This window comes from Mytilus trossulus, chromosome 1, assembly GCF_036588685.1.
Source record: "Mytilus trossulus isolate FHL-02 chromosome 1, PNRI_Mtr1.1.1.hap1, whole genome shotgun sequence".
Classification (NCBI taxonomy): Eukaryota; Metazoa; Mollusca; class Bivalvia; order Mytilida; family Mytilidae; genus Mytilus; species Mytilus trossulus.
Window position 1 is genome coordinate 18,322,201 of NC_086373.1, and position 17,839 is coordinate 18,340,039.

The 17,839-nt window shown below is 32.2% G+C and overlaps 1 protein-coding gene across 1 annotated transcript; it reads right to left on the reverse strand.

The window, feature by feature from the left end:
• Positions 1–9,934: 9,934 nt before the first annotated feature.
• On the reverse strand, positions 9,935–17,285 carry LOC134706888 (oncoprotein-induced transcript 3 protein-like). Its single transcript, XM_063566236.1, has 5 exons — positions 17,199–17,285; positions 14,490–14,672; positions 13,736–13,900; positions 11,521–11,650; positions 9,935–10,134 (listed from the first exon to the last, which is right to left on the reverse strand). The coding sequence occupies exons 1-5, from the start codon at positions 17,239–17,241 to the stop codon at positions 9,996–9,998; spliced, it is 660 nt and encodes a 219-aa protein (XP_063422306.1). The 5' UTR covers positions 17,242–17,285; the 3' UTR covers positions 9,935–9,995.
• Between the last annotated feature and the right edge of the window lie 554 nt (positions 17,286–17,839).

The following is a 17,839-nucleotide window of genomic DNA, read 5'->3' on the forward strand; positions in this document are numbered from 1 at the left end:
GTGCGACAGGAAGCAGAACATGAAGTGTGAGATCATTGAATCCATAGCAGCTGAACTGGTAGTAAATGGTAAAAAATGGCTAATATCTGGAATGTATAGACCACAAACAATATCTGATAATGACTTTATTAATGACTTTACTAAGACCCATGCTAAGATATCTGTAAAATATGATAATATGATTTTTCTGGGCGATTTAAATTATAACTTATTATCAATAGATAAATGTACACCTTTAAGCACAGTATGTGATATCTGTGGTATTGAGAACATTATAAAGGTGCAACTTGTTTCACAAAAGATGCAAAACCAACACTAAATGATGTCATCTTAACAAACAAAAAGAGCATGCTCCAAAATACCACAAATTTTAACTGTGGATTAAGTGACGTCCATAACATCATTGCTGTACAACTTAAATCTGATGTTCCATCAATAAAAAAAACCTTTAAAAAAATACAGAAGTTATAAACAGCTAGATGAGGAAAAATTTCTACATGATTTAGAACAGGCAAATCTTACAACAATTGTAGACAATGTAGAAAATGTTAATGAGGCTTATGATATTTTTAACACCAAATTAATGAGTATAGTCAACAACCACATACCAGAGAAAACAAGAAAAACTGTACACAAACCAGCACCATACACGAACAAACAATTAAAAAGTGCAATCTACAAAAAGCAAATGCTTCACAATAAATATTTACATGCCAAATCGAAGAAGAACTGGGAGTTATATCGCCAACAAAGAAATCTTGCTACCAAACTTAGAAGACAATCTATAAGAATTTTTTTTATAGAGCGTTGCACTGGTGGTCCAAAACAAAAAGATTTCTGGCCAACACTCAAACCTTTTTTAACAAACAAGGGTAGTCATTTTGACAACAATATTGTTTTATGTAACAACGATGAAATAATTAATGACCAATCAAATGTTGCAGAAATTTTTAATAACTACTTTGTAAATGTAGCCAAAGATATCGGCAATGATAATTGTGAGGTAGTTGATAATCATCCAAGCATAAAATCAATAAGGGAAAATTGTAATGTTGATGGTAGTTTATCATTTATAGAAATTAAAGATGACTTTGTTGAAAAACAAATTAATAAGATCAATGTAAACAAAGCTACTGGCTTTGATGGTGTATCAGTAAAAATCTTGAAAATAGCCAAACCAGTAATTATTAAACCTATTACTCAACTTATAAATATGTCTATTAAGAGTTCAGAGTTTCCTGACGATCTTAAGGAAGCACAGGTAGTTCCACTGCATAAAAAGAATAGTCAGTTAGAGGCAGGAAACTACAGACCTGTAAGCATTCTTCCGGTGGTGTCAAAGTTCTTTGAAAGGGCCATATATCAGCAGCTAATAGAATATATTAGTAAAATATTTCATCCTTCCTTGTCAGCTTTTAGACCTGGCTATGGCTGTAACACCGCCTTACTTAAAGTCATTGAGGACTGAAAAAAAGCAGTCGATCAAAATTTATATGTGGCTGCTGTGCTAATGGACCTTTCTAAGGCCTTTGAATGCTTACCCTATAATTTACTTCTTTTAAAATTGAAGGCATGTGGCCTGTCAAATGAGGCACTTAATTTAATTGATAATTATTTATCAAATAGGAAACAGTGTGTAAAAGTCGGTGCATATTGTAGTACCTGGCAAAATATCTATAAAGGTGTACCGCAGGGCTCGATTTTGGGTCCTGTGCTTTTTAATATTTTTCTAAACGACATTTTCAATTTTGTGAAAGAAAATGAATTGTATAATTATGCAGACGATAATACATTGTCACACTCAGGACCAGACCTAAATGGATTAGTTAAATCTTTGGAAAAGGAAAGTGCTGTTTTAATTGATTGGTTTGCTAATAACAAAATGAAAGCTAATCCAGATAAATTTCAGGCTATTGCTGTTGGGAATAAATCAAAAAGTGGGAATATTAAATTCAATTTGGATGGGAATGAAATTTTATGTGACACTGAGGTAAAGCTCCTGGGGTGACAATAGATTATCAATTCAAGTTTAAAACTCATATCTCTGATATTTGTAAAAAAGCATCAAGGCAGTTAAATGTTCTTAAAAGAATTGGAAAACATCTATCTAAATTAAGAAGGTTAACTATTTATCATTCATATATTATGTCTAATTTCAATTATTGTCATTTTTGTGGGGAGGGTAATACTAAAAAGATGGAAAAAATACAAGAACGTGCCTTGAGGTTCATATATGAAGATTTTGATAGTGATTATGAAACTCTGTTGTTAAAATCTGGTTTACCTTCTTTAAAAATAAGACGCCTAAGAATGATGGCAATAGAAACTTTTAAAATATTACATAAAGAATCACCGATGTATCTCCATGATATCATTAATTTTAAAAATGTATCTTATACTTTTAGAAAACAACAAACTGTTGAAATTCCACAGGTGAGAACCACACATTTTGGCCTTCATTCATTAAGATATGCTGGAGCTACACTATGGAATGAGTTGCCTGACACAATCCGTGCACAGACAAACCTAAACCAGTTTAAAAGTATGATCAACAACTGGAATGGCAACTCATGCAGGTGTGGCTCCTGCAGATCGTAATACCTTTATTTTATTTTGTTTTAAATGTTTGTTCCATGTAGCTTATAGAAATTAGTTTGCTTTATTTATTTCATTCTGCTTTGCATGTGCTTATGTTTCAGTTTTAGTGCTTTGCTTGCATGTGCTATGCTTATTATTTATGAACTTTTTACTTGCAATATAGCTATCATAATTTGTATGTCTCATATATGTGTGTTTTATGTATCTTAATATGTGTGTTGTTATTGTTATTAATGTCGGCAAAAAGCCCTACAGAGCTTATGTTTGTATTTAATGTAACCCGACTTAAAATAAAATTTCTTATCTTATCTTATCTTATAAAGATCTTAATAATATGTCAGGGAAAATTAAGTTGGGATACTGGAAAACAACTTGGAATATAAACACATGCATGATATCTATCATTATGGTAAAATTACTCATTATGATTGAAACTGCGACGGTGTGATTTTAAAAGTATTGTAATACTTTATTAAAAACCAAGCTAAGTATGTTACAAAATGCATGGAATAACCGTTCCCATCTAGCTCGTAATTTTACTTGATTTCTTTTATAATCTCTTTTAATTACACTGAGAACCAACAAATAATCGAAACTTGACAAAGTAATTATAAAAGTCCGACATAACTTTCATCAAATTGTAACTTGTGTGAGTATTGTATATTCTTGGTAATCAGGGCGTACATTTAACTATTTACATGACTTTAGTCTGTGACAGATGAATTTCAAGCTCATTTGCTTTTAATGCAACGTAAATCCAGGAAATGGAAAGCAACATCAATTATTTACACAAGTTAAAATCCACAGTATTCTCTTTATTTTGGCTTTTGAAAATTTACGATAAAAGAAAGAACACAAAAAAACAACCTTTCAGAAGTTTTTTTTAGTATGGCTTAATATGATTAAAATAACGAGACGATTAGAAGGAGTGCACAGTGTGTACCCATTGAAATATCAAACGACTTTTAAACAATATCCCCAAATTAACAAATATGTTGTCGATTAAGACAGATGGTCAATTTTATGTCTTAGACTTTGAAGTCGCCAGTTGTATCAAAGCATAACAATTCAAACAAATAATATAAAATTTACAATCGTGCAAAAACGGACCACGCCTTGAACTAAATATATAAACTCATCATAGATACCAGGACAAAATTTTGTATATTCGGCTTACGCGCGTTTCGTCTACAAAAGACTCATCAATGACGCTCGAATCCAAAAAAGTTTGAAAGGCTAAATAAAGTACGAAGTTGAAGAGCATTGAGGACCAACATTCCTAAAAGTGTTGCCAAATACAGCTAAGGTAATCTATGCCTGAGGTAGAAAAGCCTTAGTATTTCAAAAATTCAAAATGTTGTGAACAGTGAAATTTATAAATATATCCATATCAATGATAATTCATGTCAGCACAAGTGCTGACTACTTAGATGGTGATACCCTCGGGGAAATAAATATCCACTAGCAGTGGCATCGACCCAGTGGTATAGTAAATAAACTCATCAAAACATTCTTCAGAAGAAAATCATCCTGAAAAAAATCTTAATCATCTGCAGTGATATAAAAGTAACGGTTGTACATTATTTCTGTGTTACACGGCTTGTTTATGTATCAAGTAGAAAGTTCTACATCACATTTATAGTAAAAGGATTGCTGGTTATAGATAAAAAAAAATGTCTGAGACAAACAAGTAACTTCATTGTTTTAATTATATCTTTTTTAATTGAATCATTACACAATCTTATGATTGACAGAAAGGGTATACATTTGTGTTACTTGAGAACGTAATACAAATGTAATTCAGCGCATCAAGTTCTTTTTAAGTAAGACCAATTGCTACATTTTAAAACCATTTTGTTTTTTGTTAATGATACACATAATGAAGAATTGTTAATCTACATTCTATTCTAGACTATACGTTCTGATTACTGTCTGCCTACTAATGACATATATAGTCAATAATTTGATATGCTATGCAGTACAAAAGATAACAATCAACTTAAAGTCTACCACTGGCTCTGGGAGCTCCCATGACATTATTGATAAAATCGGTGCATCGAACATGTGAACAAAACTTCAAACATAATCATTATAAACATTTAACACAGGGGAGTAGTAACACAGCTTATATAAATGAACAATGCGAGTCAATGTAGAACATGTAAATTAACTGGATTGTATATTCAACATTTGCAAGTATACAGTTTGTTTTTATCCAGGAAAACTATCTATGAAATTCAAAACGTCACCTAAATCCGTATCTAGAACGTGACTGTTGTTACCGATTCGAATCGAAAAACGACTGATAAATAATATATATGTTAAAAGTGCCTCTAAATGAATATGAATTATTTACAGAGTCCGTTTTCATATTAAATTTAATCTAAAACAAGAGCATTTAAATTTCATTTCACCCTTAACAATTGCAAGGAAACCATTTGAATTAATATTATTGCAATAACAGAGAGTCTAATATCTACATATGTACTGACACAAATGGTGAACGATGCTTATAACGATATGAATGGAAAATTTCGGAACATATTAATAATGGAAAAAGGAAAGTGTCCAGTAAAGTAAAATGTACCGTGCAATTTTATAGTGTGTTCTTACGTGGTGCTGTTTTCATCTTAGGATAGGGTTAGACGCCAACAAAGAAGCATAATTTTAATTTTAGTTTCTTGCGTATAATTTGGAGTTTAGTAGGACGGCCATTATCACTGAACTAGTATATATGTTTGTTTACGGGCAAGCTGAAGAACGGCTCCAGTTGCGGAAGTTTCTCTCCACATTGAAGATCTATTGGTGACCTTCTGCTGTTGTTTGATTTATGGTCGGGTTGTTGTCTCTTTGACACATTCCCCATTTTCATTCTGAAGTTTGTATCACATTCTGTACGAGACTGTCCAATGTTTCGAACTCGTTATTCAGTTGTTATATAACTCTCCAGCTAGTTTGGTTATTTTTTTTTAAATCGGAGTCGACCTTTATATATCTCTATGGGGTTTTGGATTTGCTCATTGTTAAAGTTCGTATTTTTGGCCTCTGTTGGAAAGTTGTCTCATATGCAATAGTACACATCTTTTTTGTTAATTTTTTATGTTTAAGATTTTGAAAAGAAATATGGTCGAACTTAACGTAATCAATAATTCCCGATAAAAAATTCGTTTATGTCACGTTAAATTATTCGCTTTCGGTTCATTGGTTTATCTTATTTAAACATAGACAATTCGCATTTTATCTTATGCATATGTTTTATACTTACTTAAAAGAATCCAACTCCTTTGTCAAAATTCAAAGATAAATGTATATTGCAATAGAGATTGAATGTTTCACCCAGACAAACTGAGACAAAATCGATCATTATATCTATTTCGTCTTTTATTCGTAGATCTTTGCATTTAGAAACAACTATAACCTACACTATTTTGGGGTAAAAGTATAGTTATTGATAAATATTTACCAAACGTTTTACGTGATATATGACTTCACTATCGGCTTACATCATATGACTTTGATTTTCTTTGACAAGATTAACAGAGTTCGTGTGAAGCGCAATATATCTTAACAAAAACTGTTGTTGATGGTAATGGTGATGAATGGGCATATGAATGTCAAAAAGTCAATAAACATTTATAAATGTCATTATTTTGATAACATTATTTGTCGCTGGCCTAATGATAGAATTATTCTACATGTTATAAGAAATTAAAACCAAAAAAGTAAAATCACTCCGAGAAATTTTAAAACGGAGAGTCTCTAATCAAATAGCGCAAAAAATGATAAAACACGTCAAAACAACTGTCATATTCCTGACCTGGTACAAGCAGTTTTTAATGTAAAAACTGGTGGATTAAACCTGGTTTTGTAGCGCTAAACCTCTCACTTGTACGACAGTCGCATTAAATTGCGTTATATTGACAACGATGCGTGAACATCATGTCACAAAATCAGCTATGACAACAATGTTATTTCATTGACTAGGCAGTTGCAAAGGTTTATTCGAACTGAATCCAAATCATTTCTGTTTGCCAACAATCTAAACATCTAACGCTGATTTAAAGGCACTCAGGTTCTAATTACTATTAGTTATCAAAGGTACCAAGAGTTTCATTTAATACTTCAGACACGCGTTTCGTCTACATACGACTTGTCAGCGACGCTCAGGTCTACACAGTTATAAAGTTAAGTAAGTACAAAGTTGAAGAGCATCGAGGACCCATAATTCCAAAAACGTTGTGAAAAATACGGCTAAGGTGATATATGCCTGGAATAAAAAAGTCTTTATTTTTTTCGAAAAAAATCAAAGTTTTGTAAACAAGAAATCTATAAAAATAAAGATATGCATGTCAACACCGAAGTGCTGGCTGCTGAACCCTTTAGGACGAAACGTCCAACAGCAGTGGCACAGTTTTCAAAGGTACCAGGATTATATATAATTTAAAAAGTTTAACACAACTTACCTAATTCTTGATGTAGCATATACTCATACTTTAGCAAGTTCTTTATATACCCTTTCCATTTATAAACAGACATAGAGTCGTCAGTATCACGGCTATCGGAAGATAGTGTCGGGTCGTTCACATTTGACTGTCTTATCAGTTTTTTACGATTCGTATTATTGTTTTCCATCTCAATTTTAATAAATATTACTTAATATTATTACTGATAATTCCTAGAAATTATTTTTGATGCAATATACATAACTATCGTTCTCTGAGACAGCATTCAATAGATGTCCTGTAATTAGTTAAAACGCAAAGACAAAACATGTCCTGTCTGCTGAAACTTTTATATGTCACCGTCAAGAAAGTCGAAGTCCAGTTCTTTTCTAGTGTTATATGATGGGTATTTTATGTACGTTGTAATGCCATAAAAATCCACTCTAATTACCCCATCAGTGTTATATTACTCAGACGATCAACTAAAAATCCGTGATAAAGCGATCATTCAGAGTCCGAAACCATCTTCATTAGATTGTAACTTGTTTAAGTGTTGTAATTCTTAGTGATCAAGTTGTACATGTTGACTTTGGTCTGTGACAGATGCATTTCAAGCTCATTTGATTTCCATGTCAGGTTAATCCAGGAAATAGATACCAGCATCAATTATTTATACAAGTTTAATTTCAACACTATTCTGTTTATTGTTGCTTGTTGAATAAGTGATGCTATGATATTGTGCATTTTGCATAGAAACGTTCTGGTATTCCAGATTTGTTGATATGAATTTTAATCAATATGGTTTGTTGTTTTATCATTTGTATAGAATTGATAATCGCTTTAAAAACCAAGTTTAGCAAACGTACTTTTAACAATGCTCATGTTGAATTATGCTGACTACGGGTATTTTTTACTTGCAAGTCAGTGGTAACGGATATGAATTGTATCAAATTACGAATCTATGTTAATTGCATGCCATTTTTGGAGGGGATGGGGTGTCGGGTAAGGACATTTTCACTTTTGTCTGAATGTGTGCTTTTAATTTACTGTGTGTGCTATAGACGTGGGGACATTTAGATGACTTCCATTTCATATCCAGCTTATGAAACAAAATCTCGACTGATTAATATGAATACAAGTTACTGTTTGAGAAAAGGATGGTACCTTCTTACTAGGTAGAACTCCGTTGAGCACAAATCCTTAGTGTATTTTGTAGCGTTTGGGCTTGCAAATGACATAAGTTTAATTAACAGAAATTGAGTTAAGATAATGACAGTAGTTTAAAACACAGATAATTTCGATTTTGGGACTCGTCTTATGTATTTCTGGTATTTTTTATCATTGAAATTGACATTAACACTCTATAATCTGGAGCTTCCAAAGTTCTCTCCTGTGATTATCGTTATCAGTCAATTCGAAACTATAGATATATAATCAAATAGATGAGTAGTTTAGTTTGCATTTCTGTAAATATAAGACATGCAATTTCCATAGGAACCTCCTTTACCGGTACCTCCTTTTCAGCTTTAATTGTGTCATCTTTACTATGAAGCTATGTATACAAATTATATCATAGCACGGAAAGATGATTTACACTACTATCTTATTCAAAGATCAAAACATAGGGCCGTGTTCAACAATAGTATGCCCTGAACTTCTAATAGTTTAAATGTTTACCAAAACTACATGTATGTACTACCCTTCCCTTCACTTTGAATGACCCTCAAAATTCATTATTTCCATCACCTTGTATCTATGCTACAAAATACCTATGAATACTATATATTTCCCCCAAAAAGGCGTTGTTTGTGAAACAGTTGTATTAATAAATAAAGTGCAACCTTAAGAGGTAACATTTATAAGATCAAAGAGGGTATTACCTTGGTGATGTATTGGTTATATTGTAATGCTGGTTTACCGTTTGAGGCAGGACGTGCTTAAACGTTTCGGTTAATCAGGGTAACTGTGCAAAAAATGTCCACACGGGAAGGATTGTGCCTGATATTCATATGATGAAGACATTATCTTTCAATCAGTTTAATTGAAGTCTGGAACTGACATGTCAGTTAACTGCTAGTAGTCTGATGTTATTTATGTAGTATTGTCATTTTGTTTATTTTCTTCAGTTACATCTTCTGACATCAGACTCAGACTTCTCTTGAACTGAATTTTAATGTGCGTATTGTTATGCGTTTACTTTTCTGCATTGGCTAGATGTATAGGTGGAGGGTTGAGATCTCATAAACATGTTTAACCCCGCTGCATTTTTCCGCCTGTCCCAAGCCAGGAGTCTCTGGCCTTTGTTAGTCTTGTGTCATTTTTAATTATAGTTTCTTGTGTACAATTTGGAGTTTAGTATGGCATTCATTATCACTGAACTAGTATATATATTTCTTTAGGGGCCAGCTGAAGGACGCCTCCGGGTGCGGGAATTTCTCGCTGCATTTGTGATTTTTGTTTATTGTCTTTGCTTAAATTTCTTTACTGTCTACTTCTTATAAGTATAAGTATAAGTTTGAATTGTGTCAGTCATGCTTTTATAATTTCAAAATTTTGTATATGTATCTTATTAAAGGTTTAGAAAATTAAATTTAATCTAAGATTTATAAAAAGTGTAATATTTACGAGCTAGACGAAAGACTACGATGGTGTATACCCAAATATAAATAATTTGATTTTGACAATTATTGTTACAAAAATTTACTATGGTGCTGTTGTGTCACTGTTATGCATTTCATTATAATGTGATATTTATTAAATATATGCCAATTAAGTCATTTCTTCAGATTTAGTGGTACACTAAACATAGAAATTAGGGAGTGGGAATTGACTGATTTTTTTTTTATTATTTAAATAACAAAACATTGATAATACATGTAAATGAAAATAAAAGCTTTTAAAACGATTGTTTTAGCCAGCTATGCCAGATGACTCAGCATAATAAAAGTCTATGCCTCACATCACTGACTCGGCTGAAAAATGATTAGCTGGTTCGTTGATATGGACAATAGGTGGCTGACTATTTCTATTGTTCGTATTTTCGTTTGCCAGAATTGGCTTCCTCATGAGACTTGGTCTTCTTCGAAAGTAACACCTAAAAAATGGAAAAGTTGTTAAACAAATGATACATGTATTTGTGGCAAAACCTTTAAAAATTTTGATCCTCAATGCTTTTCAATTTCGTACTTTATTTTGTCGTTTAAACCTTTTTGATTCAATCCTCACTGATGAGTGTTTTGTAGACGAAACGCGTATCTGCCACAAAACAAATGTAGTCTTGGTAACTATGATTACTATATGTACAACCATAGGGTCCATGACACTTCTGGTTGAGTTTAATTCCCCGACGGTAATACTAGCCCAGTAGTCAGTACTTTCTGTGCTGACATGAATTATCATTGAAATGGTCAGATTTCTAAATTAACTGTTTAAAAAACTTTTGAATTTTTGAAATACTATGACTTTTTCTACATCAGGAATTGATTACCTAAGCTGTATTTGCAAAATGTTTAGGAATTTTGGTCCTCAATGCTTTTTAATTTCGTACTTTTTGTTGCCTTTAAAACTGTTTTTGGATTCGAGCGTCACTAGTGAGTCTTTTGTAGAAACGCGCGTCTGGCGTAAATACAAACTGTAATCCTGGTATCTATGAAGAATTTATTTACAACCACTGGGTCGATGCCACTGCTGGTGGAGTTTTTATTCCCCAAAGGTAATACCAGCCTAGTAGTCAATATTTTCTGTGCTGACATGAATTATCATTGATATGGTCATATTTATAAATTACTTTTTACAAAACGTTTGAACTTTTGAAATACTAGGAACTCAGGAATAGATTACCCTAGCTGTATTGAAAAAACTTTGAGGAGTTTTGGTCCTCAATGCTCTTCAATTTCGTACTCTATTTGACCTTTCAAACTTTTTTTGTATTCAAGCATCACTGATGAGTTATTTGTAGACGAAACGCGCGTCTGACGTAAATACAAAATTTAGTCCTGGTATCTATGATGAGCTTATTGAACAAAATAGGGGTAAAATGACAAGACTGAAACAATCGTTATGTAATTCAGTCCTACAACATGTGTTTAAACTTATCAGGAAACCGTCTTCAATTGTTTCGTAAAGGACTTTTCCTTCAGATAATGAAGATTATGTATATAATGTAGATTAAGTGTTCGACAGGATCAGTCAAATGTATTTGGTAATTCATTCAAAGTAACCATCGTGGTATCGCTCACCTTTAGTACGTAAGATCGTTAACTTAAAAAAAAAAGTAGTTGTTGTTTCTCTGTTCAGCGCTCTGAATTATTAGGTAATAATAATGTGTACGAGAAGTATAAGACATCTTCGTACGAACTTTTACCTGTTTTAGGTACCAGGTTCAAATCCGACCCACAGTGTCCGTCTCTTAGAAACAGAGTATATATCAACCTTTTACTGTGTAAATGGAAATAAATATATACACGTGTGAGATACTTACCAGACGATAGTACCCACAATGAGTACACCAAATACAACAACCAAACTAACAGCTATTAACACTTTGGTATTGCCTCCGCCACATTTAAAATTACCCTTTTCAGTACAATCGGTTACTTCGTCTGACGCCTCTGAAATTAAAAGAATGTATGTGTGTGATTATCTCATATATGGTTATATCTATCTCCTATCAACTTAACATATTGATATCTTTTTTTGATTTTTACTTAAAATATAGATAAATAATAATTAGGAAACGATTGTGTCAATTTTCCCATACAGTGCGTCAAAGAGATATTTAAAAGACTATACAAGTTGCTCTTGTTTTCCCTCTGACATGCGTTTATGTTAAACACATTTATTTGAAAATGTACTCTTAATGCACGCTTGACTGCCAAGTTATCCAAATAGTAGAATATTCAAAAAATCTATGGCATAACAAAATATAAATACCTAATACATTGACGCAAAGAGATGCCCAAGTTTGTTTTACTTATGTGTTGACGGCAAACTACATGGTTGAATGTTTTTTTTTGTTTTTTACTTGTTTGAGTGATAATGACTAATATATTCAGATTTTGGACTTTAATTTTGTATCATTGTTTCAATATTATTACGAATTTTTAAAAGTTTTAATTTTCTATTTTTTTCTGGTGATAATTTAAAGAATACCGAGTGATTTTTGTTATTACAGTTTTCTCCCTTTGCTCAACAGGTCAACGTTTTGACTTGTAAATATGAGGTCCTCAAACACACGATTTTCTTTTACACGTTTACATCATCGATAATTACTGAGTTTTTATGCTTTCAATAGTTTTTTTTATAATTTTTAATAGAAAGAATCGTCTTTAATTGTATAACCGGTATGATTACTTTTTCTATTACACACACGTATCTCTAACGCCTTGAAAATATATTCTGGAACAAAGCAATCTTGGAAATCAAGCTGTTCTTTAGAAATTCAACTTGCTTTACTTAAATCTATATGCATGAAATGTTGACCACTTTTCCTGAAGTAAGTGACTTAAAATGTATGAACAAATGTGGAGAGAAGTAAGATGATTTGGTAAGGCATTTGAATTCTTTTCAAAGCAACCATGTCAAGCAACAATACTCAGGCGTTGAATGTTTGTTTAAGAAATACTATGAGTGCCTCAAAACAAACTTAACACAAACGGTCATAATTTGAAAATACAAATACATGTACATGAAAGAGGTTTAAAAAATTGTGACTGATTTCCTATGACCGTATAGTGACGGTCGGAGTCTGTCCTTCGAAACTATTTAGATGCATTTATTAAATATCTCTGTTGTGTAGTCCTCCAATGGCTTAATTTTGATTAATTCATAACACAAACGATGGTTGTTTGATATGCCAATCAAACGGAACACCTGTGCGCGAGCCTCAAGACTTATTCCTTCTTTTCCAGATATAGGGTCAACTATTTAATGTCAATTATGATTCGAAAGTAGATTTAAGGTAGCTTCAAACCTAGTACAGATTGTTTCCATTATAATAACATTGAGAATTTTACAAAAACCCGACCAAAGGGCAGACAAGAGCCGAAGGCCACCAATAGGCCTTCAACGAAGAGAGAAAATACTGCACCCTGGGGTGGTCCTCAGCTAGACCCTAAATAAAATTGTGTACCAGTTCAGTGAAAATGGACGTTACACTAAACTCTAAAACATATACCTCAAATTAAAAAAAATAACCCAAACATACAAGACTAACTAACAAAAGCCAGACGCTTCTGACTTTGGACAGGCGCAAAAAAGCGTCGGGGTTGAACATGTTTTGCGAAATCTGAACATCCTTCCCCCGTTACCTCTGGCCAAAGTAGAATAAAGAAACCATATACAAAAAAAATATTTATGTATAGAAATATTTACAAATGTACATGTAGTACATGTACTACAAATATTAACTATTATGACAAGTTTAGATATACATTTGTAATTGGACTAATCTTAAGATTATGTTTAATAAACGAATATTTATTTTAATCCGTTGACCCTCGATGAAAGGTGGATATACTATAGACGAGGAAGAAGGTGTTGATTCAATAGAACTCCAATATTACAAACATTTGACATGAATTTATGATTTTTTCGATCTCTCTTTGAAATAATAGTTTAAATTCTCCTTTTGATAACGTCTGTATTATAGCAACATAAACGATTTAACTATGCTAATAGTTATAAGGTAAACTTACTAAAACAGTACGCTTGATAACAACCATATGTAAATGTTAACTTGTAAACTCTGAAGTCTCCACAATTTTTCACTTGTATGGCATATGTTCTATTACAACAGTTTCCCGGTGTTACTTGGCAAACATTCCTATCAACAATACCTTCACTTGTCTCTGGTATACTGCCTGGTAGAACAAATCATGGCAAAATATATTTGGAAACAACAAAAACAAGAAACCGTCATTAATTGATTGAAAAGTCGAACCTTTTATGGAATTTTGTTGTTGAAAACAGGCATACAAATGCATTTTGTTATATTTGTACACTTTTAAAACAATCTTTAAATAAGTTTTATTCTAAATCTGTTCAAGCTTTAATTGCTTTTGTATTTTCATATTTATTATTTTGCTCATTCTGATTTTATATAGTCATATCAGTTTTTATGTTTTTGTGCTGAACATGTGTATAATGACTAGCTGACCGAAGTTAAGCATTACAACCATCACAGACAGTAATCATTTTTCTTAAGTGTCTGGTAAAATTATCAGAAACGATAACTGTCAGTGTGTCACCATGCATATACGTTTGTTTTCAGAATGAGTTGAGTACAATAATGTACTCCGGATTCCAATACCATCATGACTGACAGATTATTTTGCTACAAATACTCACAAGTTTTAATTTCTATTACATATTTAGTGTCATTGGATGAAAGAGAATTATGCATGCATACAAAATTTGGTAAAACGTATATAAAAGTAAAAATAATGCTACCATCCATCCATAGCGGGTACACTGTTCCACAAGTTCCGAACGTAACACATTCGGTATATATATCTTCACCGGTCTTTTCGTCTATTTTGTACCAAATGGGATTTAAACTTGCATCACAGAACGGCACATCTAAGATATTTCGCGATATTGTTCCTGTACCAGAGTCTGAACATGGATCCTGTCCTAAAATTCAAAGACATTATTATAATGATAATAACATTAAGAGTCATTCTCTGTAAGGACTAAAATTAGTGTTCAGACCTACATGTACATATGTCACATATTTTTAACATTCTCTGTACACACACTACAGATTAACTAATATACTTTACAACTAAAACTTGAGAAATTGGTTATCGGTTTTGTGTCTATGGAAATGGGGTCCATTTTGATTTTTGGCTTTTTTTTAAGTGAAAATTCTAAAATTAACCCTAAAAATCAATGTTTTTTTCCCCAAAATGCTGACAGGAAATGATGCACACAATTATCACATAACTATAAAAGCTGTTGTTTGACCTTTCTTAAATGTGTTGTGTGTGTCAAAGTGCTTTCTGAATTCACCAACATCAAACAAGGGCAGATCTAACTAAGGATTTGAAAGTCAGAAATTTGTAAAGGGTAGCTGATGTTTTGTTTTAAAAGTTTTCTAGTCGTTTAATTGTCGTTTCTTTCACGCATGTATCATATATTTTATTCATGTTTGTTGGTTGTGTGCGTTCAAAGTAAAAATGATAATCGGTCGGAATAATTTAAGTTTAACGCATGTCTATATTGTCCTATCTCTTGGTGAAACATTTATTGTAATGTGTGTTTTACAATGACATTAAACACTTTTCTCGTTCTATCATGCTTTTGGTAAAAAAAAAACTTTACAAAAACTATAAGGCAATAACCCCTACAAAATTATCAATTGATGATTACGTTTAAGTTGACGTATTTAGATATAAGAATATGTGGAATGAATGCCAATGAGACAACTCTATCCAAGTCACAATTATTAAAAAAGTAAACCATCATAAGTCAAAGTACGGGCTTTAACACGGAGTCATGACTCACTTTAATTAGAAAGTTATAAACGGCTCTAAAATGACTATTGTGAAACCATTCAAACCCGTCTTAATATCTATATAAAAACGAGAGGCAGGAAACACTTCGAAACCACATATTCAAAAAACTTAAACTACTGACCAACAGATGACTTTTTAAAAGACAGGTGCAAATAATTGCGGCGGATTTAAACACTTGAACAAGCGCCCATCTTCATCCGGCCTAATCTGACGTAGAAGTATACATGTAACAATTGCATTAACGAACAAAACAGTATAAAATATCAATTGAAATGGCTTAACTCAATTAAAAAAGCACGAATGTGTCCATAGTACACGGATGCCCTACTCGCACTATCATTTTCTATGTTTAGTGGACCGTGAAATTTGGGTAAACACTTTAATTTGGCATTAAAATTAGAAAGATCATTATCATAGGGAACATGAGTACTAATTTTCAAGTTGATTGGACTTCAACTTCATCAAAATCTACCTTGACCAAAAACTTCAACCTGAAGCGGGACAGACGGACGAACGGACGAACAGACGGAAGAACGGAAGGGTGGACGGACGAACGAATGGACCAACAGACCATAAAGTATAATGCCCCCTTACTATCGTAGTTAAGACATAAAAACAACGTGGTAGCTCTTATTTTGTCGAAGCTTTTTGCTAAGTAACGTTTCTCTCTATCTGTAATATTAGTTTCTGTAACAATAATATGGTTTGTTCAAAAAGTAGAGATAGAGCAGGTGCGATTTATCAAATTTAATTTAATTGTCTACAACAAAGCAATACGCAATAACTGTGTTCTCGGGCCATACCAGCCGCTAAACTGCTACATGCACTAAGAGAAATTACGGTTGGACGTATACATTTTTTATTTTCGTTTCAGATAAAATTACAAGTTCCACTTAAGGATGTTCACTACTCTGTTTTAAAAAATTCATGCCTTTTAAAAGACTGTTATAAATAGATAGTACATAAATAAAGAAACTAAAAGAGCCGAAAAATATGAAGGGTCATGGTGTTTTAATTAATTCACCTGTGCACTTTTTTGTGGGACCTCGTGTCATCATGCATGATAAATGTTATTGTCTGATGCAATTGTTTACAGAATAACATGTTAGCCAATCAGAATAACGTATAATAATGAAACTTACATCTAATGTAATTATAAAGCTATAACTTCATCATTATGTTTTTGGCCGGACAAATAGCGAAAAACCGTGAAAATGCTATTTTTCCGGCTTGCCGGATGAATAGACATTTTTGACTATTTGTCCGGACGAATAGCCACTGCCTTTTATGTATCTATAAGCATTTGCAAATTTGGCGCGAAATAAGTCTCTTCAGATATTTGATACGCTTAACTTTGGCGCCTCTTTCTTTCCAAAAGCGATAAAAAAAAGATAACGAGAATTTATTAAAGATGTTCGAAGATGACATTTCAAACTGTTTGTATTAAAATTATGGAAAGAAAAGTAGGGGTTAGTGGACAAATAATTTTAATTGTAAAGCATGGATAAAACCAGAGGAATCCAATTATCTGGCAAAAATTCAAAGACAAGAGGAGCGAACATCCGTAACAGATCATTATAATAATATTGACAGTAATTAAACAAATATAGTTTTTCTAAACAAACAATTGCTAGTCACTTACCAAACGCATAAGGGAATATCAAGCATACAATTATCCAAAACATTGTTTTATGCGATTTAACTGTTTCACTAATTTGCGATTAAAGACTTATTTAAATCTTTTGTTTGAAAGATTAATTTACGAATAAATACTCATGACCTTTTTATAGCCGACCAAATCGCCTAGTTATATAACTAACCTGTTTAATGTGTTTTACAAAACTTCTTTGGAAAAATAAATTATGAAAATTAGACCGGAAAATGCATTAAATAATGAAATTTAGAGAAACAAGATAATACAAAATTGAAATAAGTTTGATAAAAATCTTTATCATAATGTAACTTCCAACATACTTGGCTTATGATATAAGCCTTTTAAATATTATATTATATTATACTTACAATGACCTTTCTATATACTGTACAGTATATGATTGTTCAGTGGGTCACTTACTTTCACTGAATTACTGAAGCTGTGAACATTCATGATGATTACACGCATCAGGGTATAAATGAGGAACACATTTAGAATAAAAAAAAATACGTACATGGGGGCAAACAAAAATAAATTAAATGTTAATTGGTGCTAAAATATTAGGAATATAGAAATATTATGTTCTCAAATATGACACAGAAATAACTAACTTAAGGGCACCGTACGGC

Coding starts and splice junctions, on each gene's coding strand:
- LOC134706888 (XM_063566236.1), bottom strand. CDS start 17,241: ATGTTTTGGATAATTGTATGCTTGATATTCCCTTATGCGTTTG. Junction 11,651..13,735: donor TTATCAAGCGTACTGTTTTA/GTAAGTTTACCT, acceptor TTTTAATTTCAG/AGGCGTCAGACGAAGTAACC. Junction 10,135..11,520: donor ATTGTGGGTACTATCGTCTG/GTAAGTATCTCA, acceptor TCCATTTTTTAG/GTGTTACTTTCGAAGAAGAC.